The 26,381-nt window shown below is 41.5% G+C and overlaps 1 protein-coding gene across 2 annotated transcripts; it reads left to right on the top strand.

Annotated features, from left to right (window-relative positions):
- The first annotated feature begins 621 nt into the window (after positions 1–621).
- Positions 622–24,486, top strand: SYNM (synemin). 2 transcript variants are annotated; one of them, XM_064456154.1, is made up of 4 exons: positions 622–1,519; positions 7,601–7,725; positions 15,332–15,405; positions 16,955–24,486. In XM_064456154.1, the coding sequence occupies exons 1-4, from the start codon at positions 734–736 to the stop codon at positions 20,776–20,778; spliced, it is 4,809 nt and encodes a 1,602-aa protein (XP_064312224.1). In that variant the 5' UTR covers positions 622–733; the 3' UTR covers positions 20,779–24,486. The 2 variants fall into 2 exon arrangements, with proteins under 2 accessions (XP_064312224.1, XP_064312225.1); XM_064456155.1 differs by lacking the exon at positions 622–1,519 and adding an exon at positions 2,413–2,807.
- The last annotated feature ends 1,895 nt before the right edge of the window (positions 24,487–26,381 follow it).

The following is a 26,381-nucleotide window of genomic DNA, read 5'->3' as shown; positions in this document are numbered from 1 at the left end:
CAGCTCATGCAGAGACAGTTCCAGTGCAGTCAATGCAAGGAATTATCTGGATCCAGCCCATATATGGTGCAAAACAAGGCAGAGGAGAATCGGGCACAGGGACGTGCTGGCTGCAGGCGCTTCTGCCCTGCGTTAAGCCTGGGAGGTGGGATGCTGTTCTGTTGTACATGGATTTTATGAGTTGTGACGCAAGCTCAAAATTGGAGGCATTTCCGCGGCTTCCTCAACTTAAAAGCTGCGTTATAAACAGGCATTTGACACTTTATATTAAGTTAAGCCCAGCCGCGGCGCAGTAAGAGCAGCCGAGGGATCACAAGCCCAACGGCTCCCGCAGCGCGCTGCCGGAGAGGCAGGCTGGGCCTCGGCCGGTCCGGCTCGGCCCCGGGGGAGGGGACGGCAGGGCTCTCGCGGGTTCGCGAGAGCGGCGCCGGGCCCTCCCTAAGCCGGGCTTTGCTTCCTAAGCGGGGCTTTGGCTCCCCCCTCGGAGCAGCTTGGCAGGAGACGCCAAGTGGCCGGCAGGGGGCGCCGCAGGGCAGCAGCGCGGCCGTGGGGGCGTGGCCTGTCGGGGCGCGGCCCGCTGGGGCGGGGTCTATGGGGCGTGGCCCGGGGCGTGGCCCGTCGGGCGGCAGCGGCGCGCGGCAGGGTCGGCGGGCAGAGCCCCGCGGCGAGCGGGAGCTGCGCAGCGCCGGTAGCCCGGAGGCCTCTGCGGCCCCGACCCCGCGTCCCGGGCGAGATGTGGCGGCGCTGGGAAACGGGATGGGACGAGAAGAGGGAGCTGCAGGAGCTCAACTCCCGGCTGCGGGTCTTCGTGTCCCGCGTGCGGGAGTTGGAGGAGGAGAACCGCTTTCTGGCGCGGGAGCTGGCGGAGCTGCGGGAGCAGGAGCTGATCGGGTTGCGGGTGCCCGAGCAGGAGCTGGCCTGGCTGCGGATGCAGCTGGAGGAGCTGAGTCGGGCGAAGCTGGAAGCGGAGCTTGAGCGGGACGGGCTGCGGCGGGAGCTGGAGCAGCTGCAGCTGCTGGGCGCCGAGGTGCTGGCCATGCGGCGCCGCCTGGAGCCCGAGCTGGCCGGGCAGCGGGAGCTGCTGGAGCGGCTGCGGGGCGAGTGCGTGGCCCTGGAGGAGCTGCTGCTGCAGCTGCGGGCCGAGCACGGGCACCTGGCCGAGCGGCAGCGGCGGGAGGCGGTGGAGATGCGGGAGCTGCGGATGGACCTGGCCGCTTTGCCGCCCCCCTTGGCCGGGCTCAGCCTGGAGGAGCTGGAGGAGACCTACGAGATGCTGCTCAGCCAGAGCTGCCGGGAGACCCTGCTGCGCTACCAGGAGCAGATCCAGGTGCTGCAGGAGCAGGAGGCGCAGCGGAGCCGGGAGAGCCTGGAGCTCCTGCGGGAGGAGAGCCGGCAGTGCCGCCAGCACCTGGAGGACCTGCAGCGCCAGGGCCGGGAGCTGTGCGGGCTCCGGGAGCGCCTGGAGCAGGAGCTGCTCGCCTTGCAGGACCGCCACGGCGCCGAGCTGGAGGAGTACCAGGTGCGTGGCTGCGCCCCGAGCGGCGGCCCCCGGCCCCGGGCCTCCCCGGCCCCCCTCGCCGGGGCTCTCCCCGCCCTCCGGTGCTTGTTTTGGTACTGCTCCGAGTCTCCTTCGGCCCTCCCACTCGCGTTTTCCCTCCGGTTCTGGGCCATGGTGGGATGCGAGCTCGGTTTCCCGTGACCCTGGCACTCCCCTCCCGCGGGCTCATCCCATGCCCGCCGCTCTCGCTGCTGCGGGAAGGGCCTGCACCCCTCTGAAGGCTCCCCCTGACTCTGCCTCGCCCCGCTTTGCCTCCCTGCAGTAGGGTTTCCCCAGGCTGGAAGAGGAGTCGGCCCAGCAAGAGCTTGTTGCTGCTGAGCCCTTCTCTGGAGGGAGCAGGGAGGCCCCTGTGAGACCCAGTGCTCGGTTTGGGTGCGAAGGGTGGGGATCAAAAGGGTGACCCTGAGGCCATCATCTCGCTGACAGGTGCTCCCTTCCCAACCTGCCCTCGGCAAGCGCTCAGGAGCACGGAGCTGGCGCGCAGGCTTGCCAGGGCTCCTGCTCGGCTTGGCGTGAGCAGGTGGGACGTGGGGCAGGCGAACCGAGTCCCCGCGCGGTGGGACACGAAGCTTCCCTTCTAGCCTGAGACTTGAGGTTGACCTGTCGCCATCAGAGAAATGAACTGAATTTTCTTCCTGCCTTACATGTGCTCCAGTGCACCCTGAGCCTAAAGAAAAGCTTGTGGGCCCCAGTGTAGTTGAGGAAACTTTTAGTTTCAAGGCAGGAAGATTTATTGCTGTGCTATCTGCAGTTGAGTAGAGGGGGGAATTTTTTTGAAATAAAACTTTAACGACGGTATCTGTTTGAGGAGAATGCTTGGTGATGTTAAGCAGAGGGTTGTAGCATCTGTAGCTGAGAATTTGCTTGCTGTCAGAATAACGTTCGGTATAATGATGTATAATCACCTTGTGCGTGTGAACAGACCAGTAAATGCCGGCACAGCAAAGTATCAGCTCATCAACTGAGACTGGAGAGCACGTATTAGATCATCCAGACCATCCATCAATTTCCTGAGGGCAACATTTCTATTGTTCATTGTTAGACCTTTTATTAACACTCTGCTGGAGCTCAGTGGTTGTCTGAACCCCGTGTGCTCCTGATGGCATTGTGTCCAACAGCCGTGGTAGATTATGGAGGTGCTGGCGGTTGGAAGGGACTGGGACCTGTTTCTGTGCGTCTGGTTTTTGTACGTTGCTAGACTGTTTGCAAGTTGCATAGTTTGCAGATGCTGTGAACTGAGGCAGATCAGGTATGTAAGAAGTAATCAGAAAGTCTTTTAAGTTTTAAAGCAATTCTAGTTTCATTTTTGACAGGACAATTTGTTCTTCCAGTCACGTATGTAAACATTTCTAAAGCTGTAGAACATGTTCTGTGTAGATCCCTCATTAATTAAACCTATCCATCAGTCAAAGCCAGGTGAAGATGTAAAGAAAAAACCCTCTTTTTTCTGTGGTTTGGTTTTTTTTTTTTTTGTTAAGGTGTATGAGTTTATATAAATGTATATAAGCCTACTAGTATTTAAAGTTACTTTGATTTCCAGATGTCCTCTTTGCTGTCTAGGTTTGTTACTAGGGATTTCTAATGAAAATTTCATTGATCTTCAATCACCATGGTTCAAATTGAAAACCTTTAAATACGGTGTTTCTTTAAGAAGAGCATTTTGTACAGCTTACTACCCGAGCTACAAGTGTTTCTTCTAAAGCCAGTTAGAGAGTGGGTGTGTTCAGATACCTACGTCTGTCTTTCAGCTCAGCGGGGTGGTTTTATACCACTGTGTTGTCTCTGCATCTGGTTGTATTTTTAAAGAATTTTCTTCAGAAGAGCAAGTGGAGACAGAGCAACCCGTTGCAGGAGTCAGCTAATCAAAATCAGTGCATGCCCTTGAATTGTCCTGATTCGGTGCTCAGCAATGGATTGTTATTTTGATTCCAAGATAACAAACTTCAGTTTTATTCTCAGGAGCATTTGGCGTGCTTTGGATTTTACAGGAATAATAGCTTCAAAGCTTAGTAATCCGAGAAGAAGAAAAAAGTGCTTTGAGAGCTCATGTTTTCAGGTTGGGTGTCTTACCTTTGAATGTATATCTGGGTAATATTTAAATTCTGGTGAAAATGATACCATAAAGTTTATAACTTCTGAATGGTTTCATATTTAAAATGTTTGGTCTTCAATGAGAAAGGCCTTTTCCAGCGGCCAGTCTAGTATACGTGAGAAATAAGGTATCTTTTGCTCCCATCCAGGAAGATAAATTATAGAATGTGTGGAAGCAGGTAGTTCAGATTTTGTTCTTGTGATCAAAGCTTTTCTCCCACCCCCTTGTTTCTTTTATTGGCGAAAGTATGTTCAGCATGGATTTTAAACTACTCTTTAAAGAGCATCTACTCCATGCTTATTGTACAGTGACACATAGAAATGATATGTATGTGCAGATTTAAGTCAAGTGATTATTGTTCATTGCAGCTGCAATGGCGATTAGATTTATTCATATTTTCCATATATCATGCAGTCGCCTTATATGTCCATCTTTGCCTCCTGCACTGTCCTTATCCTCGCTAAAGCTTTCGGCAGTGTTAAATAGAAATATGTATTTGGAGTTACAATTTAGCTGAACCAGGCGAGCTCTAAATCATACATCGTTTGGAAAATTTTCACTGGTCCTGAGTGCTAAAGGGATGAACTCAGCAAGTCTTTTACTTCCATAATTTTAGCTGTGTGCTGTGAAAATACTTAGGCAAAATCTCTCAGTGATTTGAAAAAAACTTGTATTTTTTGCACGTAAAAATGGCCATGGCTTATCCTGCTGCTTTGAAAAGAGGCAGAAATTTTTCATTAATATGGTGGATTTAGGATTGGTTCCTGCCTCAGTGTTGTGAGCTCCAGAGAAGAAGAAAACATATTGTCAAATGAATGTACAGTATCGATATGTCATGTGTGGTTTTTTGTGTACCGCTTTCTAGCCAGCTAAGTGCAGAGCATCAGTTCCTCCCCTGCCGAGCCACTGAATGAGCTGTAGGATCGGTAAATAGTACCAGATGGAAAGGGCTGGAGCCTGGAAACCTCTATTCCCTGAGCTTGGACAATCCAAGTAAATTCTTTTCCCCCTACTGCCCTTCTAAAATTTCCCACTGCTGCCTGGAAAGGAACATCTGAAGGGTGAGAAAATTGCTTTTATTCAGTTACTCAGTTCTAGCAGGACATCACCGGGGTTTGATGTGGTTGAGAAACAACTCTTTCCAAGAAAGTCCCGTGTGAGGCAAACACAGCTGCAACGCTACAGGTTACCTTTTGGAAGCTGAGGAACTTCCATCTTGCGATCTCGTGAACTTTGCCAAAGTGGTTTATGTACTTTTTGGCATGCCTGGAAACGGGGCTTAAGACCAATTGTCCTCTGCATTATGTTGAAGTGGCGGTGACTGGAGGGCTAGACGAGTGGCTGTCTGCCATCCAGTCTATACGATGTCTGCTCGTGTTGGAATGAATTCCTTTGGAACTCTTACACTGCTGGCTGAGTTATGTAGCCCCGTATGGTAATCATTAACTCAAACTTTTGGATCCCAAGTGCTCTCCAAATCCAGTGGGTAGAATCTAGGTGGCTTGTCAAACCCAGACTACAGATCCTGGGGGGGTGAGGGCCTGAAGTTCCCGTGTCTTTAGATAGGTGTGAGCATCCCTGGTCTTTCAGAGCTCCATGCTCTCTGCAGTCTGGTGTACAGGTTCCCTGTATAGATTCTGCTGGGACTGCAGCAAGACCTGTGCATTGTGAAGCTCTTCTTAACACATGCAGGCGCATGTATAGGTTAGTCTCTGTTTAATCGGGGAGGCAACAAACACCCGAATCACTTCATGTTTTGTATCAGAACTCTTATCACTGTTAGGGGTTGATCCCCTCGAGACCCTGTCTTTCTTGTCTTTTGCCGATTCCTTTGGTTCTGGCAACACCCTGTCCGTTCTTGCTTGATCACCTTTTCCTTTTAAAAGCAGGGCCTGGCATTTTTCTTCCTTTCTCATCTTGGGGATTTTTCCATTGTGTCAGTTCTTGAACAGGATTGTTGCCTCAGAGCTGCAAAAGGTCAGCGGTCCTGCTTGCCGCTGTGCGTGGCCGTACAGGATGTTACCTCCGCTGCAGTCTGGATGAGGCTGTTGGATGGCTGATAGTGCTTTTTCAGATACGCAGATATGATTTGTCTTTTGCCACAAAAAGGGAGTTTTAAGGTACGCTGAAGGCTGTAGGCAAGGTTTGTCATGTCAAAGAAAATATCAGTGTAATCATTTAACAAAAGCTGCAAAGGCAAATGAAGAAATAGATTATTATATACAGAAGTATACCCACATGTATACGAAGATACAGGCAGCTTCCTTCATAAAGCTTTCTTTTTACTTAAAAAAAAAAAAAAACCCACAAACTGTTAATGTTTGAAATGCCAGCACTTTATTATCTTAGTTCTTAAACCTTACTTCTGCCTAGCATATCATACTGGCATTACTCAATTTGGGGAATCCCCTGCTGTATCTTCATTTTTATGCTATTGTTTGTACTGTGATACTTGAACACTTTCTGCATATAAATGATGCATTTAGAATTTTTTTAAAATTAGACTATCAGTGTCTTGATTTTTCAGTTTGTATTGTAAAGCATTGGTTAGGATGCAATCTAAAATATGCTGTCATGAATTCCTGTTCAGTGTTGTACACGTGTGTGAGATTTTGCTCTATAAACAATGGTTCAGTGTCCTTGCATAGCATGGAGTGATGTGAAAAACAGGATCAGGCCTTTGCTGAGATCTAATTTCTGTCTTCCCAGCCCCCAGAACGAAGCGTAATCTATAGCATTTTGTTTAGCATCAATCTGCTGGCTGAGGAAGATTGATCTGAGTTGGTAGGTTCTATCCACAGTGAGGAAATAATTTAAAACTGCAGAGAACAGCTAATACTGATACTTTTAGTTCTGAGTCTGTACTGAACAAGCTCCTCTCAGTTATCAGGGGAGGGCTTATTTTCCAGAAGATGGAAATTTGCCCCTCACATGAGAGGTAACAGTGGTGATGAAAGCACTTGCTTTCTACGATGTTGTTTTCAAGAGCATGAGAGTCAGTTGTCTTTAGTCTAAATCAAATCTTAATGTTCTATTGCATAAGTCTTCATTGCCTTTTCTGTTGCGTACAGTTATTCAGCATTTAATCTTCCGTTTAGTATTTCAGAGTATGTCCAAATTTAGATCATTTTGGACTTTGGTATTTTTCTGCTCATCAATCCCTTTCTCCACTTCCAGAAGTTGTTAAAGAAAGGTGGGCAGGCCTTACCTACCCTCTTGTCAGTGCTGCTGCTCTCAAGTAATTTGTGGGCGTCATATAAACTGTACTCCTCCCATACACACACTTATTTTTAGTTATCAAGATGAAAATGAGCAACCCCTTGTATATCTTCTGGGTAGCAGTTAGGACAAAGCTGGGTGGACTCGAAGCAGGTATCCAACTATTGTAGAAATCTTGGCTCAAAGGAAACGCTGGAGGTTCATCCTTCACCTTCTAGGCACTATGAATATCTCCAGATGCTAGAATCCAAAACCTGACTTGGACCCGCACATCTATGGAACTGAAAACACCAATAAAGAGAAATAGGCCAGGTTCTCATGGCAAAGCAATCACCAACGTTCCTGATCTCAAGGTGATTGAAACACGTACACCTATGCTCTTAAAATGACAAAATGAGTCGCGTTTAAGTCACGTTTGTAAAGGAGTGTATTTTCCTTGCTATGTATACTTGAGAACTTTTGTACAGGGCGTCTGAATGGGTTTTACTGAAATATTTAATGAGCTTAGTAAGGCATAAAACGAAATCTTAACATAAAGCTCTGCTTCATTAACAACGTATTTCAGATTGTATATGGGGAAGGTCATAGGGCTGCTTTGTTATAATTTTTGAAGTGATGGCACACACTGACTTACTGTTTTCTCAGATGATTTTTTTAAGTTTACTGTTATTAGGTATTCAAGTGTAGAGACTTTTGTTAGTTCAAAACTAAAACTCAGTATTTTTGTTTAGAGGATAATCGACGCCCTAGAAGAAGAAAAGCAGTTCCTGACCATGTCAATCACAGATTACCTGAAGGACTATCAAGAACTACTGCAGGTGAAAGCAGGCCTCATCCTTGAAATTGAAACCTACAGGTAAGAATTGCAGTCACACACAATTGTCTCATCTGAGGATAATTTAAATCCCTTTTCATAGCTGTGGGAGCCCCATTCATGCCCTTTCCAGCATGTAAAGTATGGACAGCTACTTTTAGAGTCTCAGATCAAGATTCTTTGTATGTATTAGGTTTGTTCAATAGAGCGAATGGACACCTAATACCAGTTTTTAACTCGCTGTTGGCTTCTTCTGTGACTTGGGTCACCATGCCATTCTGTGCCTGACTGTGCTGTCTGTGAAGGGAAGATAACGCCCCTTCAGAAGGCTGCTAGTACGGGTGGAGTTGTCTGATATATCTGGGAAAACTGTAAGAATAGTAAAACACCGTTATTAATTAGTAACACATTAGATAAGCATTACCAGTGGTCAGAGGTGACTGGAATTTGATCACTCGAGCAAAACTACCTCTGGTAGTAATTCATTCTATTCCTCTGTCCCTAGAACAGCATGTTAGAGAATCCAATATAATCCACGGGAATCCTATTACCTTTCAACAAATACAGTGATATGTAAGGAATCTTCTTAGTCCTGGTCAAGCTGATATCAAATTGATGTGAATTGTTGACCCAATGTTTGATTACGAGCTGAGGAGCCAGTATCCCTAAATGGCAATCAATAAATCATGAGATTGTGTAGTTGCCATCGGTCGATCTACATGGCACACTTCATTGTTTAAATATGTTGATTAGTGTCCACCTGCAGCATCAATATAAGTAGGGAGTTCCCCGTTCTTTTTTTCACTTGTAGAATAGTGGGAAGAAAACAGAAAGGTCTGTTTGATTAAATCCAAGTGTCTCCAGCCTTGGTTTGTTGGGGAAACATGTTTGGATCGAGTTGGAGAAGTCATCAAACATCTCTGCTAATGAGTCTTCAGTACTGTGTATCTCTTTAGCCACTTAAAAGCTGTGCAGTTGAAAAGCCAGAGTAATTCTCCTGTCCGGAGAATCATGATGGATGAGTTGGCAAATGGCATAAAAGCAATCTGAAAGGGGAAAAAAACAGCCAAACAAAAAAACCTATGAACTGGAAGCAGATACTACCTTACTGTAAAGATCATGGGGGTTTTTTTTCCTACATCTAGGACAATTATTTCCAATAAACTTCATTGAGATATTGATCTCCAAATACAGAGTGCAGTTCTTATTGAGCAAAGTAATATTTTGCAAAAACTTAATGTCAGCCTACTTTCGTATTCTTTTTGCCTCGGTCATTAGCTTGTATCTATTGTGCGCGTTATTGATATTCAACCGGCATAAACACAGTGGTATTAACAGTTGTGTGTCCTAAAGCGTTAACACTGTGTCCTAAGTGTGCAACGTTGCTATGAACCAATAAGCATCTAAGTCTGGATAAAGATGGCACCAGCTGAATTATGGGTGAAATGTGTAGAGTGAAGCAATCCACTGATAAATATGAAATTTAATTGTAGTTGCATAACTGAAAATGAGACACTTGAAAGAGTAACTTCCAAGTAGCTTGATAACAGACTAGTGAGCAAAGGATGCCTGTAGGCCGTCAAAGGGCAAAACTGGTCTGTCCAAGATGCCTCGAGTATTCTGTGCTGTGAGGTACAGACCAAGGCTGGCTTCTGGACGAGGTGAAATCACAAGCAGTATGTGGGACAAGTAATTTGCAGTCAGTTGATGAGCAACAGTACCTGGATGTTTGGTGGAGTGGGATCCCTGTGATCCTTGGAAAGCCAGCAGTGTCTGGAGCATTACCAGTAGAAGAGAAACTGTGGAAACGGTAGCCAGTTGTGATCCTTATCTGTGTGCGTTAATTTTGTTAACTTTGCTAAAACACGTGATTCTTCTAAACTTAATCCTAGCTCTGATACTGACTTTTACTGTTGTCACTGAAATTTTCTCCCTCAGTTTATTCATCTGCAAAATGGGATTAGCACTTTCACAATAACAGAATTATCAGAATTGTTTCAATGATTAGCATTCATCAGAAGTAGGAATGATAATGCCCAGATATGTAGTTGCTTGGACACCCTCTTAGTTAATAAGTGAACCACCAGTGCTTCTGCTCTGTAAAACCTTGTAAGCCCATTAAATTCTGGAAGTCCTCCAGAGGTCATATCGCTGATTATCTGAGCATTCCTGGTTTGTCTAAGGATTCCCTGCCCTTGTTAATAAAAGGAGGACAATTCAGCATCACCTGCAGCATGTTTGTTGTCCAGTTAAGAAGCCTCCTTAACCTGTAGGGTTTGTTTATCTGATTGTAGTGAGGGCAACTTGCATCACTGATAGCCTTGGCAAGGCAGGCCTCTGCGGACAAATGAGCATCTACTGACTGAAAAAGAACTACAGATGAAAACAGACAAATGGGCCTTGCTAAGGATCAGAAAACTGGCTATCTAACGCTACTAAAAAGTGATTGTTTTGATTTGTGTTTTTACATTTAGGCAGTTCTACCTATTCCTCTTTTCTTCTTATTCTCCCTTCACTTAAGAAAATAATGCTTTCCCTACTGCGTGCCTCTATCAACACTGCTGTGGGAGGGAATCGGTATGGATCCAGGTAGTAAGAGAATTCTGGAATGCTCATCTATATACTGTTTCAAATCCTGTTCCTCTCCAAGGTCCCTCTATCTGTGTTAACCAAGGCATGTGAAGCCAGCTTCAGTTTGTTTTCATGAAGTATGCTGGCGTATAACCTTGCTTATGTATATTGGAAACAAAAGGCATCTATTCACACTTAGTTTAGCACCCTGAACTTCCCACTGAGAGGTTTCCATGAGGGCTTTGCCACCTCCTCTCCTCCTGGCATTATTAGGTTAAGGGTGTGGTATCTGGTCTGCTTCTTGGAGCTTTCTTTGTACCTCCCACCCTGTATTTTCTCTTTGTTTTACAACTCCTACAGGTCCTGTTTCAAAGCCAGTCCTTTCCGTTAGTCAGCACTGCTCCTGGACTGGCAAGAAGGATCACTGTTGCAAGGAACACCCTTCCCCAAGGACCAAGTGTACTTCCTCTCTGTTTCTGCTCACCCTTCCTGCTCTGGGAGCTAAGGCTCACTCAGGAAGTGAAATACATGTCTTATGTGGCTTTATGAAGTTATACCTTGTGGGAATCTTCATTCCCAATCCTTTTTCACCAGTGTTGAAGTAAATATTTATCAAGTGTCTTGCAGTTTTTTCTGTGTTCTTAGAACCTTGCAAAACCACGACTACTTAGACGATGCTTAAGTTATATTTCCAGAGAGAAGTGGTGAATTACACTGTAAGACTCTTAATTTTAAAAGGAGATAGAAGATCTGCCTAGGATCAGAATAACTGTCAAGCCTTTCTCCTCAACTATTGGAAGCTTCTCTTCAAACATCAGAGGCTGCCCAGAGCCTCTGCCATAGCTTAGGTAGTTTTTCTGCCCTCTCTAAAATATGTTGTTGAAATCCAAGTGTCATGCAAATGTTCTGTTCTAGGTTACCACCCTGGATTTTGAAGCGGCGGAGGCTACAAAGTTGTTTTTATTTTTTCTTTTTTTTCCCTTTTTTGTCATGGTCCTTGTCAGGACCTCTTAATACACTTGTCAGGCATACTTTCCAATCCTCCTTCAGCTGGTTTCCTCTGTCAACACTTGTGACCCTTTCAAGAAATCCCACCAGCGTTAAGGCTGCCTCAGCTACTCACCACAGCTTTTTCAGTCAAATTTTTTATTTCCTGTTTACAACTTGTACAATCCAATATGTCCCATTCCTGTATTTGTTTTATTTTGGGAACATTCTGTGTTTTCTACACCCAGGGAATTTAACATGCAGTCCGTTACCTGATTTATTTCACCCGGTCCTTATCTTCCCATCCCATGATGGAAAAAAGACATGGAGTGGCCTTTACACCTAAAAATGCTTCCTCCATTCCACTTCCTGGAGAGGCTTTTTTATAACGCCTTCCTAAAAACCAAGAATAGAGAGGATTAATTTATATGGCCTGCTGGTTAACTTCCCCGAGCTGAGATTTTGGGTTTCTCTAGTTGAAACAAAGTTCTTGCTGTTGTGAATGACTGTTTGCACTACATCCTTTTGGTTTCGGTAACTTCCCCACTTCCACCCCAACCAGTTTATCCACCTGCTTTCATGGACTAGTTATTTCTGTTGTTATCCACCACACTGCAGGGCTTCAGACTGACTAGCATGTCGCTGCTAACTTTAGATAAATGACATTAATAATGAGATTAGTTAAAGGTGCTGTTGGAATATGTTCTGACAACACTTAAACCAAGTGTTAACACAATGTGTGTATATGTCATTTGGGATCTGATTTCTAGGAAGTAGCTGACGTGGTTATTTTTTGGAAGAGTGCTGCTTGGAAAAATGTTTTTTGTTACTACTGTGAATACTTAAAGAGCTCATACAGTTGAGATTAACACCCTATGCTTTGGGCAGTTTAAGTTTAAAAGCAGTCCTCACCACAAAGAGGTTATAGTTTAAGTGATTAGGAAAGGATGCAAAGGAACAGAAGAGCAAAATGACTTGCATAAGCTGAAGCTATGGTCAAGCTGAGGAACATAACCTGAGTTTACTGGCTTCCAAGCCAGTGCTCAGTATATTACACTAGAGTTTCTCATGCTAGTTTATTAAGCCAAAGTCAGTTTAACATTTTCTTGCTTATCTGATAGGCTTGAGGACATACTTATTATGAACTCTGTACAGAAAAACACTGATTCACTGTCCAATTTTATAGAGGTTTCATGAAGCTTTGCCTTTCACTTTCAAATACAATGTATTTTCCATAGTAATGCTTCAGATCCAGCTTTTCTGTGTGCTGTTGCCCTTTGCCATATACAGTTACCTCTTGGAACTTATTTTTAGTGACTTCATACGTTGCTGCAGCAACTGAACAACTGTTGTTTTAACAGCAGCCAGAAATCCTTAGTCAAACTACCCACATTCCTAATTTCCGTCGTCATGGTTAACGCTTGCATTGCCAGTTCCTTGATACGTTTCTGCAACGTCACCACCAGCTTCTCTAGCGCGTGTCTATCGGAGCAATTTGTTTGGCACTCGCTAGCTTCACCAGATCAGATGTTTGGTGTTCGGAACATGCTCTGTATGTTTTGAAGTCATCTGATTCCTAAATAAATTTCTCCTCCTTACATAGAGGAAGATAAATTGCTTTTATTTGGTGGGCTTTTATTTGGTTTTGGTTTTTGTGTGTTGTTTTTTTTTATTTTACACTAACAAAATAGAAGTAAAGATGTCCATCTGAGCCTTTTTTAAGGAGGACACTGACCTGTAAATGTGTTAGGTAATTCTAACCTGGCTTTTCTTCTGACACTAGACAAATGCATGATTGCAAAGAAAGCCAGCTAATATTTTGCTGAGGTAGCATTGTCCTACTGAATCCAGAGGCAGTCAGAAATCCAAAGAAGCATAATGTCCAAAGGGATCAGTTGTATGAAGCGTGAAATCTACAGGTGACACTTAAAATGCCTGCTCTGTTAATATTGACAGAAATGCCCAACAAATATGTTTATACCACAATCCTAAACTGCTTTCAACCGCCCCTGTAGGGAGTCAGAAGCCTTGGCTATCATAATCCTCCAGCCTTAGTCCTGACAACTTTCATGTTACAGCTGTATATTATCTGTGCAGAACATCTGGCATTTCCAAAACTGGAAGTGATGAAATGGGGGTATCTCACTAGTAGAAGTGAATATAAAAACACCAAAGTTACTGTGCTGGTTATAGCATTCTGTGGTGTATTGAAAGAGCATGCCATAGAATGTCTAGGCTGGTGCCCCAGAATGCTGCTGTTGAGCACTTTTTTGGGGGATCACATAACTTGTGGCCCTGCGAAAGCAGAAAAGGGACAAGCTGGGTTTTTTTCCTGTTTTTTGAAAAACATCTGGACATATTTTATGTCAGACAGTACAAGCACATAGATAGCAGGTGGGAAGGAAAGCACACAAAGATTTCCAGAGAATTTATCAGGAATTCTGAGATTCAGTCTTACTGAATAACCATCTCTAAAAATTTTAGGACTGAATAAGATTCCCCCTAATATCTACCTTTTGTATTTGGTATATGGAAGAACCCAACAACTTTGGTTTGTTTGTGGGTTTTTTTGTTTTAGTTTTTTAGGGCAGTTGAATAATTCTAGAGAATGCACTTAGTGTCTTCGCCCTCTGAGAGGACAAAAATATGCTGTGTGCCTATGTGAATATTCTTAATGCAGAGTAATTATTTCTGAAAATGCTTTGCCCCTCAGTTGTGCCGGTCTCTGTGGGAAATGTACCTCTGGAGTATTTTCCACAACTGTAGAAAGGAGAAAATGCAGGGCAGTAACCTTGTGTAGGAATAGAACAAGCCAGTGGCTGCTGTCAGTTGGGTCTTGAAGGGAGTGTGGTCCTTGTACGCGCAGGCTGTGTAGGGAACAGCAAAGCTTGGCATAAAGGGAGGATGGCCAGTGTTCTCAAGCAATCAGCTGGGTATAATGTCTCCAAGAACAGCTGATGCGTGCCACCAACATGGAAGAGGCAATTCAGAGTCTCCATTCTGTGTATCAGCACACCAAGAATAGGTAGTAGACAAAAGTATGAAGCAGATTATTAAGTTGTTGCCTGCTTCTGCTGTTCGCTTGTAGTGATGTAATTTCCGTAACACAAAGGTACGCAGTCTGGTGTCCTGTTGGTTTCTGACCAATTGCTGCTGAGCTACCATAATGTCCTGTTGGCCAACAGGAGGAGGCCTTAACCACAGTGTCCTGTGGAAGCGCTGGCCTCCTGGAACTACGGAAGCTATTAGGGAGTCGCTCCAAAAAAAGAATGAATGGAAGGCTGAGGAACAGGGGACAACCAGGAATGTCACTAGAAGAAACCAAGTAGTTTCTGTCCAAAAAGGAGTAGGAAAATTCTTTGTTGTAAAATATGTTGTGCTGCTTTCCGACTGAATAGGAACTAAGAATAGCTGCTTTAATACTGTAACTTGTTTCCTCCAGCACTAGCCAGTGTTTGACAGTAGAAGTAATATTCTCCTTCAATTTTCATTTGAAAAGGATAGAACTTAAAAATCCTGGCTGTACCAGTTCCCTCATACATCATGCTGCGACAACACCTTTAGTACTGCATTACTAGCAGGAAAGCTCCTGACTATTTGCTTGCAAATATTTTTTCTGTTTTTGCCTTTTCTTTGTAAAACATCTCCACGTGTCTCTCTAAGAAAACTTTACTGATTATCTGTTAAGTTTTGTGTGGATTTGTTTTCTCTTAACTCTGTTATAAGATCATCATTCTGGACAAAATGCTAGCTTGTATGATTCCATAGTGGAAATCAGTGGATCTTGTCCATGTCAGGAAGCAGTATATGGGCTAATGCAGAAGATCTGATCAAAAACTGTACTGTGTCTGCTGCTGTCACCTACTGAACGTTATTGCATTGTTCTCACAAACTGGACCCTGCAAACGAAGAGTCTGGAAGATGCGAAGGATTTCTTATTCCCAGTAATAAAAATGTGGAGTGTGAAAAATCACTCAGGATCTGACCCAGCTGCAGGATAATTGTTTTAGTTTCTAAGACTTATAAATGTTAAATATTATGATTATTCTTCCCAGTATTTTAATAGAATGCCTTTTTATGTGTTTTGCAGAGCTTTGTTAGAAGGGGAGAGCAACCAGTGGGTTATTACACGGAGAGATCAGCATACAGGGAAGTTGCCTCAAGGTAAAAAATGAATGTTGAATGAAACTAAATATAACTGGAAACTATCGTATTGTAGTATTCCTGAAGAATACTTTTTGCGAGTGTATTGCGAAGTGAATATTGAATTGGTTTTGGGTGTTAATATTTTAAATTGGCATAGTGCTATCCTGTATAAGATAATTTATAAAATCATGACTCAAGTGGAGGAGGTAAGTAGGGAGTCATGTTTCATAGCTCTAATAGTGGAAGAACTTCTGGATGCCCATAGGTCTTAAGAGAGTTTTGAAGTATAAAGCAAGAGGTATGCAACAAAACATGTAGTTAATGATGAATTCCATGGTTTTATGAGGCATTGTGAGTGTTAAAAACTTTACTTGGATTTAAAGAGAAATTTTAGCAGGGTAATGAAAGGAAAATCAAAGACTTAATAAACATAAAGATACCATTTCTGTCTTAGGGGCTGAAAATCTCTGGAGGCTGTGAGAGTATACCAGGGAAGTATCACTATTTACTTGCCCTGTTCTTATACTCTTCCCTATGTATCTACTGTTGGTCACTGTAAAACAGATACTAGATGGACCTTCGATCTGACTGCCATGGCCATTGTTATTAATAACAGGATTAGTCACAGTAATACTCGCGAGTTTAACAATATGTGGTCGTAAAATCATCACACCATTATAGACAGTAGTCCCAGAAGAGGTTTGAAGGCTGTGTCTGTAGTAGTAAACAAAACAGGCTAGGGCCTAGACTGAAATGCGCACGTGGAGTTGCCTATGCTGGTAAATTGTTAGCGCTGTCCCTGGCACAGTTTTGATCTGGACTAGCCTGTACTTTTGCAGACAATGCTCAGGCATATTCAGCAGTTACCACAGACCAGGAAACACCACCAGAAGTCAGAGGAAATGTGGCTAGCGTTTTAGGAGTAGGAGATTTGAGTTGTGCAGTGCTGGTTGGTCTTAGAGCCAGACAGTGATTCCTGGTACATTTTATTAAATTGTGTAGATATAGCCTAAAAGGTGCTTTATTTCTCTCCCTTGTTGTATCTTGTGGCTATGAAGAGTTGTATTTACGTTTTCAGTTTCCAGTATGTGGTGGCAGGTATGCCATTAATTCCCAATAGGAACTGTGAAACTTCAGGCCACTTTGACTAATGAAGCAAAAACCCAAGCTTAGGATATTAGCATACATTATGTAATAAGAAGTTGTAAATGTAAATGAACATTAATATGAAAAGTGTAATTCTTAAGTAAATGCCAAAATACCCACTAGCTCACAACAGGTAAAGTTAGCAAGAACTTGCAACTTAGTGAAATGCTTTGCTTTCAGTTGTAATGTAATTTATGCATAGACTTAATTATCGTGCAGAACGTAAGGAATGCCTTTATGAAGCTCCACTGAAAATGAAGCCATTACTTCTTTAAAAAACGTAGTATATATTTATAAATATAATAAATATATTATTTATATTTTATACATTTAGTAATTTCTTAGTTTATGCCCTCTGTTTTATATTACTTTAGATAGAAGCCATTATTTTAATATTTGGTTACCTATGCTCTTTTTGCAGATATTATAAACACTTCATATAACTACACTGATATTTACTCTACTTATGAAGAAAGAAATAGAAATAAAGCTTCACCAGCTTTCAGGTTCACTGATACAAGACATAGAAGGCCAGTGACAAATACTAGCAGCTCTGCACATTATTCAGCTTGGTCAACACAGGCTGGATCACAGACAACAGCTACTGGAAGAGATTTTGGAAGAGATATGCTTAGTTCAGCGTATCGCCCTTCAACAACTGTTAGAAAGGATGAAAGGATTGTAACAGACCACAAAGAATTAAGAACATTTACTCCAGCCTACAGTAGCTGGAAAAACACTGAAATGCAGCAAAAGACAATTCCAGAAAGAAAGAAAACAGAAGTTACAACTTCATCCACAGTATCTTTTTCAAAAGAATCAGCACGTGCTGAAAGATCAGACAAGGACCACAAGCCTGACACAAAGCCAGGGATTTCTGAGAACATAAGAACAAAACCAAGCTTCACTAGATTTCCGGCTTATGAGCTAAGTACCAATTTTAAACCATCTAAATATCAAGAAACCATAACTGAAACACGGACCACCCTAAAAGAAAAAAGAGGAGGCAGCAAATCAACTGAAGAGGAAGAATCTCTGCTGAAGGAAAAAGATAAGCTAGAGAAACAAACAGCAGAGGGGAAAAAGAAAACAGATGAGAAAACTTTTATGGAAGAAAGAAGTGTTGATTTTGGACGGAGGACTGAGCAGAAGAAACATATCCACGAGGAAGTCATTAACCAGAAGTTAACAGGGAGTGATGTTTCTAATGCAAGAACCCTGAAAAGTGAGTCAACCAAAAAAGATACAAATGCAACCTTGGAATCAAGAAGGAAAGAAGCCATTGAGATACCAATCAGTCTTGAAATGCCTGCTCCTGACAAAGCATCTCAGAGTACTAAAGAAATAAGGTTACAAGGTTTTAAAACTTCCATAGGAAAAGAAACAGATGACCATTTAACTAAGCCTGCTGAAATTCACAAAGTGAGTATTTCAGAAGCAAAATCCAGTTTGAAAGATGAAGAGCAAGTTAGTGACAGAAGTCATAAAATAGGAAGCCTGTCAACTGAAAATATAGCAGAGAATATTGTTGCTGACATTCTTAAAAGTTTTACACAGTCTTCTAGTTCACAAATATCAACAGACACGAAAGTGACCTATTTTAATAAGAAAGAACAACCAGATGATGGGAAAATAAAGACTGAGATCACAGTGCAATCTCAAGTTCAAGAAAACATATCTATTTCTGATGAAGCTGACATAGGAGGTCTATCAAACCAGGATGTTAGAGAAGTGGTTCGAGAGGGTGTTGAAGGAGCTCCTTCCAAATCAGAGATAGAAGATATAGTACATCGTGGCCTGAAAGGAAATGAGGGCAGAAAGAACATGTCTGTTAATGTTGAGATTGTAGAGGAGCCACTAGATTATGCCACTGATGAAAGGACTGATTTTTCAACACCTTTTGAAGTAGAGGAAGTGGAAGATACGTTCCCTGAGAGAGAGAGGCGTTACGGTGATGAGGAGGAACAAAACATAACGTTCACGTATGAAGGTGTTAAAAAGAAGAAACAACGCCATGAGAGTTTCACTCATGTGGAAGAAGTAACTGAGGAAGACGACTCGCCTATTGAACAAAAATATTTTGTATCTGTTCCTGATGACCATCCTATTATTAATGAAAAAGATGATGACTCAGTATATGGGCAAATTCATATAGAAGAAGAATCAACTATTAAATATTCTTGGCAAGATGAATTTTTGCAAGGCACACAAAGCAAGAGGGATGAAGGTGTAAGCTGTCCAGAAGAAACTTATCAAGTGGTAGGGGAGGAAGAAAGTGCCCGTATTTTAAAAGAGCATCCCAAAGCTGAAACATCCCATGTTGAATCCATTGTTATTGAGAAAGAAATTAAAATTCCCCATGAATTTCAGACTTCAATAAAAGGGCTTTTATCAAAGGAAACAAAGGACCCTAAACATCAGTTGAAGGAAGCTTTGGAGCAGTTGGAGGGCAGTCTCCCAGAAAGTGTGAAAGAAGAGCTGTCTGCATTAACAAAAGAAAATCAAGCTGACTCTAGTAGCTTAGAGTTTGATATCAAAAAAGTTGATCAAACAGAGGATGGTGGCTTGGTGACAATTGTTGCTGAAGTCAATCTGTCACAGACCCTTCACACTGATGAATTCGATGTAGCTCAGCTTGATGAAGTAATTGCAAGTGAGAAGGAGAAGGCAACATTGCACTCCCTGAAGAAAGAGAGCTCGGAGACAGTTGTTGATGGTAGAAGCAATATAGAAGGAAATGTTTCTCCCCACAGTGATAAATACACTCCTTTGGCCGATCAAGAAATCTATAACTCATCCACAGTGAGGAGGAGTGGTGGTGCAGGGTATCATACCGTTGAAAAAGTTATTTATGACGGTTCAGTTTTGGAAACTGCGGATTTTGGGAAAGTCTCTCACTCCCCACAATTGGCTGATGAGACCAAATCCATGAAGCATATTAAGGTTGGTCCAGCAGAAGTTCAGAGATTTGAGCAGATCGTATATGAAGGGCCTGGCTCTGAAACGCTGGAGCTCAGTTCTACAGAAGATCTTGTTCAGACAGAAGGATCATCAGAGTTCAGCCGATCTGTGAAGCATTTTAAACTGGGTCCTAAAGAAATTCAAACCACAGAAGAAGTAATTTATACAGGCCCTATTACTACAACTGTAGAAGAGATTGATTCTGGAAATCTTTCCCACAAGTTTTCAACAGACTTCAACAGGTCCGCAAGACATGTCACAGTAGGATCAAGGCAAGTAACTGAAGAAGTCTCTTTTGAAGGGCCTGTTTCAGACTCTCTGGAGCTCAATAGCTCAGGTAACCTTTCTCAGACAGAAGGGTCTGTGGATGTCAGCAGATCAATAAGGCACTTCAGACTAGGTCCAAAAGAGATTCACACTGAGCAAGTTATCTTTGAAGGGCCAATCTCCAGTAAAGTGGAGGTCAGTGACACTACAGACTTCTCACAGGCAGAAAGTTCAGTCAGACACATTCAGTTGGGTCCCCAAGAGTTTATGACAGCTGAAGAAATCATCTACCAGGGGCCTGTCTTTGAGCACACAGAAATCAGTGAACTGGAAGACCAGGCTATTTCAGAAGGCTCAATAAAGCATGTTAGACTAGGTCAAGTGGGAGTTAAAACCACTGAACAAATCATATATCGGGGCTCCCTTTCTGAGACTCCAGAGCTCATTAGCAAAGAAGGACATCTGTCAGAGAACGAAGGAAGCTCAGAGGTCAACAGATCTTTCAGGCACGTTAAAATAAGTCCTGTAGAAACTCATGCTGAGCAAATAATCTTTGCAAGACCTACTTCTGAAACGCTGGAAGACTTTTCACAAACAGAAGAGTCATCTGAGAGCAGTAGGTCTGTAAAGCATATTAAAGTAGGATCCAAGGAAGCATCTTTTACTTTTCAAATGGATGTTTCCAATATGGGTGGAATATCTACAGTAAAAAGTGGAGAACAGCAAGCAACGATGCTCATATCCAGCAAGCAAGACCCTTCTGTTAGTCAGCCGCTGACTGTAGTTGAAAGTGACCAGATTGTGGAAAATGAAAATAAAAGAAGAGGCTACGTTCTGTCCAGTTTTTCTCAAGATCATGGTGAAAAGGTAGCAGAAAAGTCATTTTTTGATAAAACTGTACAGTTGCAAAGAATGGTAGACCAAAGGTCAGTTATTTCTGATGAAAAGAAAGTTGCTCTTCTCTATTTGGACCATGAGGAGGAAGAGGATGATGATAATGATGGACAGTGGTTCTGAAAGGACTCTGTAATGAAGTCTACTTAGTAATTTGTTTATACGTATTTCTGATTATCCTTTTTTTTAAAAAAGAGGAAAAAAGGAATGGGGAAACACTCAAACTATACAGATTAATAATGGACTGAGTAGTATTGAGTCTAAGCCTCTACCTGTTCAGCACACTTTTTACTTCATTGGAAATTTTATTTTTGGGAGAAATCATGCTATTAATGTGTTTTTCCTCAGAGACCTGTGTCGAATAATTTCAGATTTTTCCACCCATAAAGACAGGAATTTGCTACTGGGGAATTAGAAGAATTGTATTTTTTATTTGTTTTACAGCAGGTCAATTAAGTGTGTGTCTGGATAGGACTTTTCCATTATTTTTTAAATACTGTATTGTACTTGGTTACTAAAATACTCAGCAATTCTATTTAAATCTCAAGCTACTAACTACCAATATAACAGAATATAAGACTAATGAGAGTTGTAGGTATCTGATTTTCAGTTCCATTTCTGTGTACTTATATGCAATACCTAATGACAACATTTTAAAATATCACAGCTATACAAAATAAATGCAGTTCTGAAGGATCAAACTAAGTATAGCAAGAACTGACAAAAATTATACTATTTGTATAGCAAGAATGCAGGGCAAAAAAAGAAAGAATAACACTGAAGCAAGAATTTCTCACAGTACTCCTAAGGAGAAATAGTGATATTTATGGTTAGACAGTAGTAATTCTAATATCTTTAAAAAGATAACAGATTTTTAAAGTAGGCTGGATAGTATTTCCACGGAAGTAAGGAGGACTCTTTACAGCTTCAGTGGCTATGTGCGTTGATAACATCAACTTATTTTGCAGTATACGGATTAGCTTGGTACTAGGTATTGCTAAAGGTAAGTGTGAAGTGTCAAACGTTGTTACGTAATGCCTAATTTCTTAACGCAGTGAAATTGGCTAATACGTGTTCTGTTCTGAAGAAAACTTGTGCCAATGGCACTGACGACACTTACGATCATTCTGTGTCAAGTCATTTCCAGATAATCCTTTTGTTGTTTACGAATGAGAAGATGCCATTTTCAATTACCAGCCCTGCAAACCCAACCTGAGGTCTGAATTTTCCTTTTTTTTTTTTTTTTTTTCTTCTCTTTTCTTGGTTGTAACATTTGCCTCAAGCCAAAGTTGGTTTCTACTTAAATAATTTGAAAATAAGCTAATTTCACTTGGATTGCACGTTGGTTAAATGAAGGACGTAATTTAACTTTACAGTTATAATTCAGTGACTTCAAAGTCCAGAGCAGAAGCCAGCACCAGTGACTCTACTGACCTGTGCAGTGTTAGCAGAAACAAAAATAGCAGCCAAAATATTTTTGTCACTGGGGTAAGAAGATACCATACTGGACACACAGAAGAAATAAGACACACAAATGAAAAGCTGCTATTTTCACATGCGCGCACACACAGAGACGCACATTCACCCCCTCCCTCGCACCTCCTCTGCAGAGAAGCACACCTGTGTCCGGGTGGCCGCGTTGTGCCAGTCCGGTGGTTGCTGACTCAGAATTTCTTTCCTGTGGCTACGTAAGCATAGTTCTGTGTGTGCTAATCCATATTAGAATCCAGTTAAACTGTAGCAGTCTGGCATGGCTAGTCACTTTTCAGATTCCTTAATATTAACAGAAGCTAGATTTTTCAAAACTGACTGCTACTTTATAATATGAATGTAACTGCAAACTAAAGGGAAGCTCCATGCTGACTGACATATCATGCTGTTTCAGATATGGGACAGTTTGTGTGCCTTAGTAACCAAGCTTGAAACTGTACAAATATTCCAAAGATTAGCTCACGAGGTTTGCCTGCACTGCAGAATTTTCTGTACGTTCTCGGTTTGTGTGTGTGAGTACCAGGGCACTCGGGTTTGGATATTTGTCGATCATGTACTATGAAATCATTTGTTGAAATTGGAAGTGTAACCAGCAGCTGGAAAATGAATAGGAAACTGAGTTGTGGAGAAGCACTAAAGGCATGTATGCTAAGCTTTTTTATACTATTAATTGTGTAATGGATAATACGTTTTCAAAATTATTCATATGTGCTCAGAAAAGACCTTGTGCTGCCATTTATAAACGGGGTGTTATGAATTGTACTACTTCTAATATCATCCTATATTTTTGTTTCCTTAGCTGACACTATGTTTTTAAAGATGGTAACATCTCTGTATTTATTTTAATAATTGCGTATAAGCCAGAATTTTCCAGCTAGATGCCTAATTAAGTGCAAGCAATCAGATTCTGTACTTCAGGTATTAAATAACTGCATAAAGGAAGAAGTTGGGTCTGTAATAAGCAACAGAATTAAAAATAACCAGTATTAGTTTTCTCAAATTTTATTCTAAGCTGAAACTTAACCATTCTCTGTAAAACAGAAATAAGAATATCTGCAGAAAGTTTATTTTGTAACCAACAAAAAACCACTTACAAGATCAAACCCATTTATCGATACCGTGTGGAATCTTTGATGGACACGTTCCTTAGGAACAACTGTATCAACACTCTGTCATGTTTATCTTCACCTGCTCAGAGGATTATAATGTCAGATGAAGGAATAAACCAGTAAGGAGCAAGTGAAAAATAAAATGTAGATGGCCTTAGCACTGCAGGAGGTGGGGAGGGGAAAGATCAGTATTGTTTCCACTGAGGCAACAGCAGCTCTTTATATTCCTTCACACGTCACTGTCAGATGCAGTAGGTTATACCAAGATATATTTCTGTTTTGATTGTCTGGAGGGAAAAATTTGTTCTGTGTACTTCAGTTCTTTTTAAGGTCAGGATTTTAATTGACTCTTGGAAAGTTAGTTTATTACAGGGAACTGGGAATGTGCATTAGGATAATGTTTAAAGATATGCACAGTTCCTTTGCATGAATACTATCAGGCTGTGAAAACAAAGATATCTCGTGTAAAAAGGGTTTCAGTTTTAAAAATGTTTGTGTAAGCAGCCCATTTTCTGTTTAGTTCTCATTAACCTGAGACATTTTGACATAATGATAGCTTTTGGATAATCCTACCTTCAGGCAACAAAACGTAGTTAGGTGGAGAGTCGCATCCTGCAAGCCTAATGGTTGCATCTGCAGAATGAGGGTCAGAGGTACATGTATTACTAGTAAGAGCAAACATAACCTACTGTCTGATGTACTAACTCACCCTATATGCTCACTTTCTGCATAAGTAGTATAACCTGTGGCTGAAAGGACTGGTGATATAACCTCGGTCAGCATGCACTTTTGAAGCTTACTCATAAAAGTTGTGCTTTTCATTAAATACAAATAAGAACTTTACTGCTGCGTTTGGATTAAACAAAATGCTTTTAAAATATAGTTAGTAATTCAGGGGGTAAAAACTATGTATTTATATGCTGATACAGATCAGAAGTGGGGGCACTGTTTTCCAAATGTGTAAACCACTGGTCTAGAAAGCAAATATAGCATAGAATCTGAAGAAAGATGTGTGGCAGACCTAGAGCTCTGTATTGAATGATGTTTGTGAATAGTAGGTGTTTAAAAAGACGGTAAGAATGTTGAAACTGGGTTTGTTGATGTCAGCTGAGTGAAACTTTGCAGGCAGCTTGTGTTTTGGTCATTTGCAATGAAACTGCATTTTTGTGGTGGTATAAGCTTTGTGATTTTACACTTTTTTCACTCTTGAGTATTAAACAATCAAAATCAATGCAGATGTTTCTCTTTTTTCCTGTCTGATGTTATTAAGGCTGCATTGTCAATGAAAAAGGACTTAATGTCTATAAATATCTTCCTCTAAGGCCCCTCAGGCTAATGAGTTAATTCCAGCAAAGGCATCCCTCTTTCACATGGATAATAAAAGTGATGGTAAAACATCACATATTCTTTATTGCAACCACACACAACATGGGTGGACAAGCGGTGGTTCCTAGTTCAAGAGCAGGTAATGGGAGAGGCACGGTATAAAACAACACAGAAGGTCCTGGAGTTGCCAGCATCATAGTCTTCCTTGGATCCTGGGATTTGACCAAGGTAAGGCTAAACTTGTACCCTTTTCTAGCAAAGAAAATCATTTTATGCACATTTAGACCTTTTAATAGAAAAGGTTATAAAATTTTTTTCAAATGGTACCTCTCTCCAAGCTGTGAAGTTAATTTTTTTCTTTAACCACATACTTTATTTGTAATGAAGAAAATATAATGCCTTTAACCCAGTTTTCTCTTGATTAAAGAAATAGGTCATAATGAGCGTGTGTGAGAGAGTGAGACTTTCTAAAGAGATCATCCATTTTTAATACACTGGAAAAAAACACATAGTTTTCCATTTCTTGCAAAACAGGGAAAAACTATCTGAGGCTACTGCCTAAATCACAGCGTATTGTGAAGATGCTTAAATGATCAGCAAAACAGTTTCCACTGAAACTGGCCTCTGTCGGGAAAAACATGTTTTCAGCCTTCATCTACGAAGTTAAGTAGTATTGCTGTTCAAACCACCAATGGTGAAGATCTGATTTCTCTGAAATTTGAAGCGTGTCTCTGAATAGTAAGGAATGGGACTCACAGTGGGTTGGTGTTTAATACACTGTTTAAATTTCTTTTCAGTTTCCTGGTTTTGACACGCTTGTCAGTTGTAATAACGTTTTAAAGATGCAATGGAAATATGGGGATCTCTCAGTGTTAAATTCTAGAAAGGAGTGATTATTCATACTCCAAATTTAAATAGTTTTAAAGGTAAAACTTTTTTTCCTGAGGTATCCCTGGAACCAAATGTGAGCAAAATAACAAGCAACATTCCCAAGAAACAAGGAAAAGTATTTTTTCAGCTAGGAAAAACTCTGTTTTTTGAAAGATGTTATCTCCAGCTTTTGGGCTATCAGAAACCACTAGGACTGGTTTTGGTTTTCATTTCCTAATCACAATATGAAGTTGGTGTGGCAGGAATTTACAGCTGGAATCAAGCCTACTTTGTTCAACTACAGACCCTTTTTTTCAGGTGAGAAAGTTGAGATGCTGAACCCTAATATTACATAGATTTTGCTTCCGGTTTTATAGACCTGATAGGAAAAGCATTATGCTTGAATCAGAACACCTCTGACAGGCTCAAATTTCTTTTTTCCTTTTACTCCTGTGATTCATTTCACAGAAATAAAAAAATCACCGTGGATCGACTAGAAAACTAAAATCTAGATGTACGCAAGAAGTTAGTAAGTTGATTTGTAATCCACAAGCAGAGGTGGCTGCATGAATTTTGTCTTTATTTTACTTCTTTGGTACTGAATTTCAGGGAGGGTTTTTTTTTTACTAAAGGAAATAAAAAGACAATGTCTAATATTCTGAAAGAAAAAGTGTAAGAAATATGTGCACCTGTACTAACTTCATTCTTGTACTCATGTATCTAACTTACCTGTCTTCAAGGAAATGTGTGTTTTTCAGTATTTCATGCAAAGAAGGGACACTGGCTCTTCATGATTGATAGTAGAAATGGAACAAATTGATTCATCTTTGTTAAAAATGAGAAGCCTGTCATACCGGCCTTGTTTCCTGATAGTAACGTGCTTTTGGGCAACAGTCAGGAGACTCGTGGTGGGTTGATGTGTCAGTGTGT

Source organism: Phalacrocorax carbo, chromosome 7 (genome assembly GCF_963921805.1).
Source record: "Phalacrocorax carbo chromosome 7, bPhaCar2.1, whole genome shotgun sequence".
In the NCBI taxonomy this organism is placed as follows: Eukaryota; Metazoa; Chordata; class Aves; order Suliformes; family Phalacrocoracidae; genus Phalacrocorax; species Phalacrocorax carbo.
The sequence above is the reverse complement of the archived record's forward strand: the minus strand, read 5'-3'. Positions and strand labels throughout refer to the sequence as shown.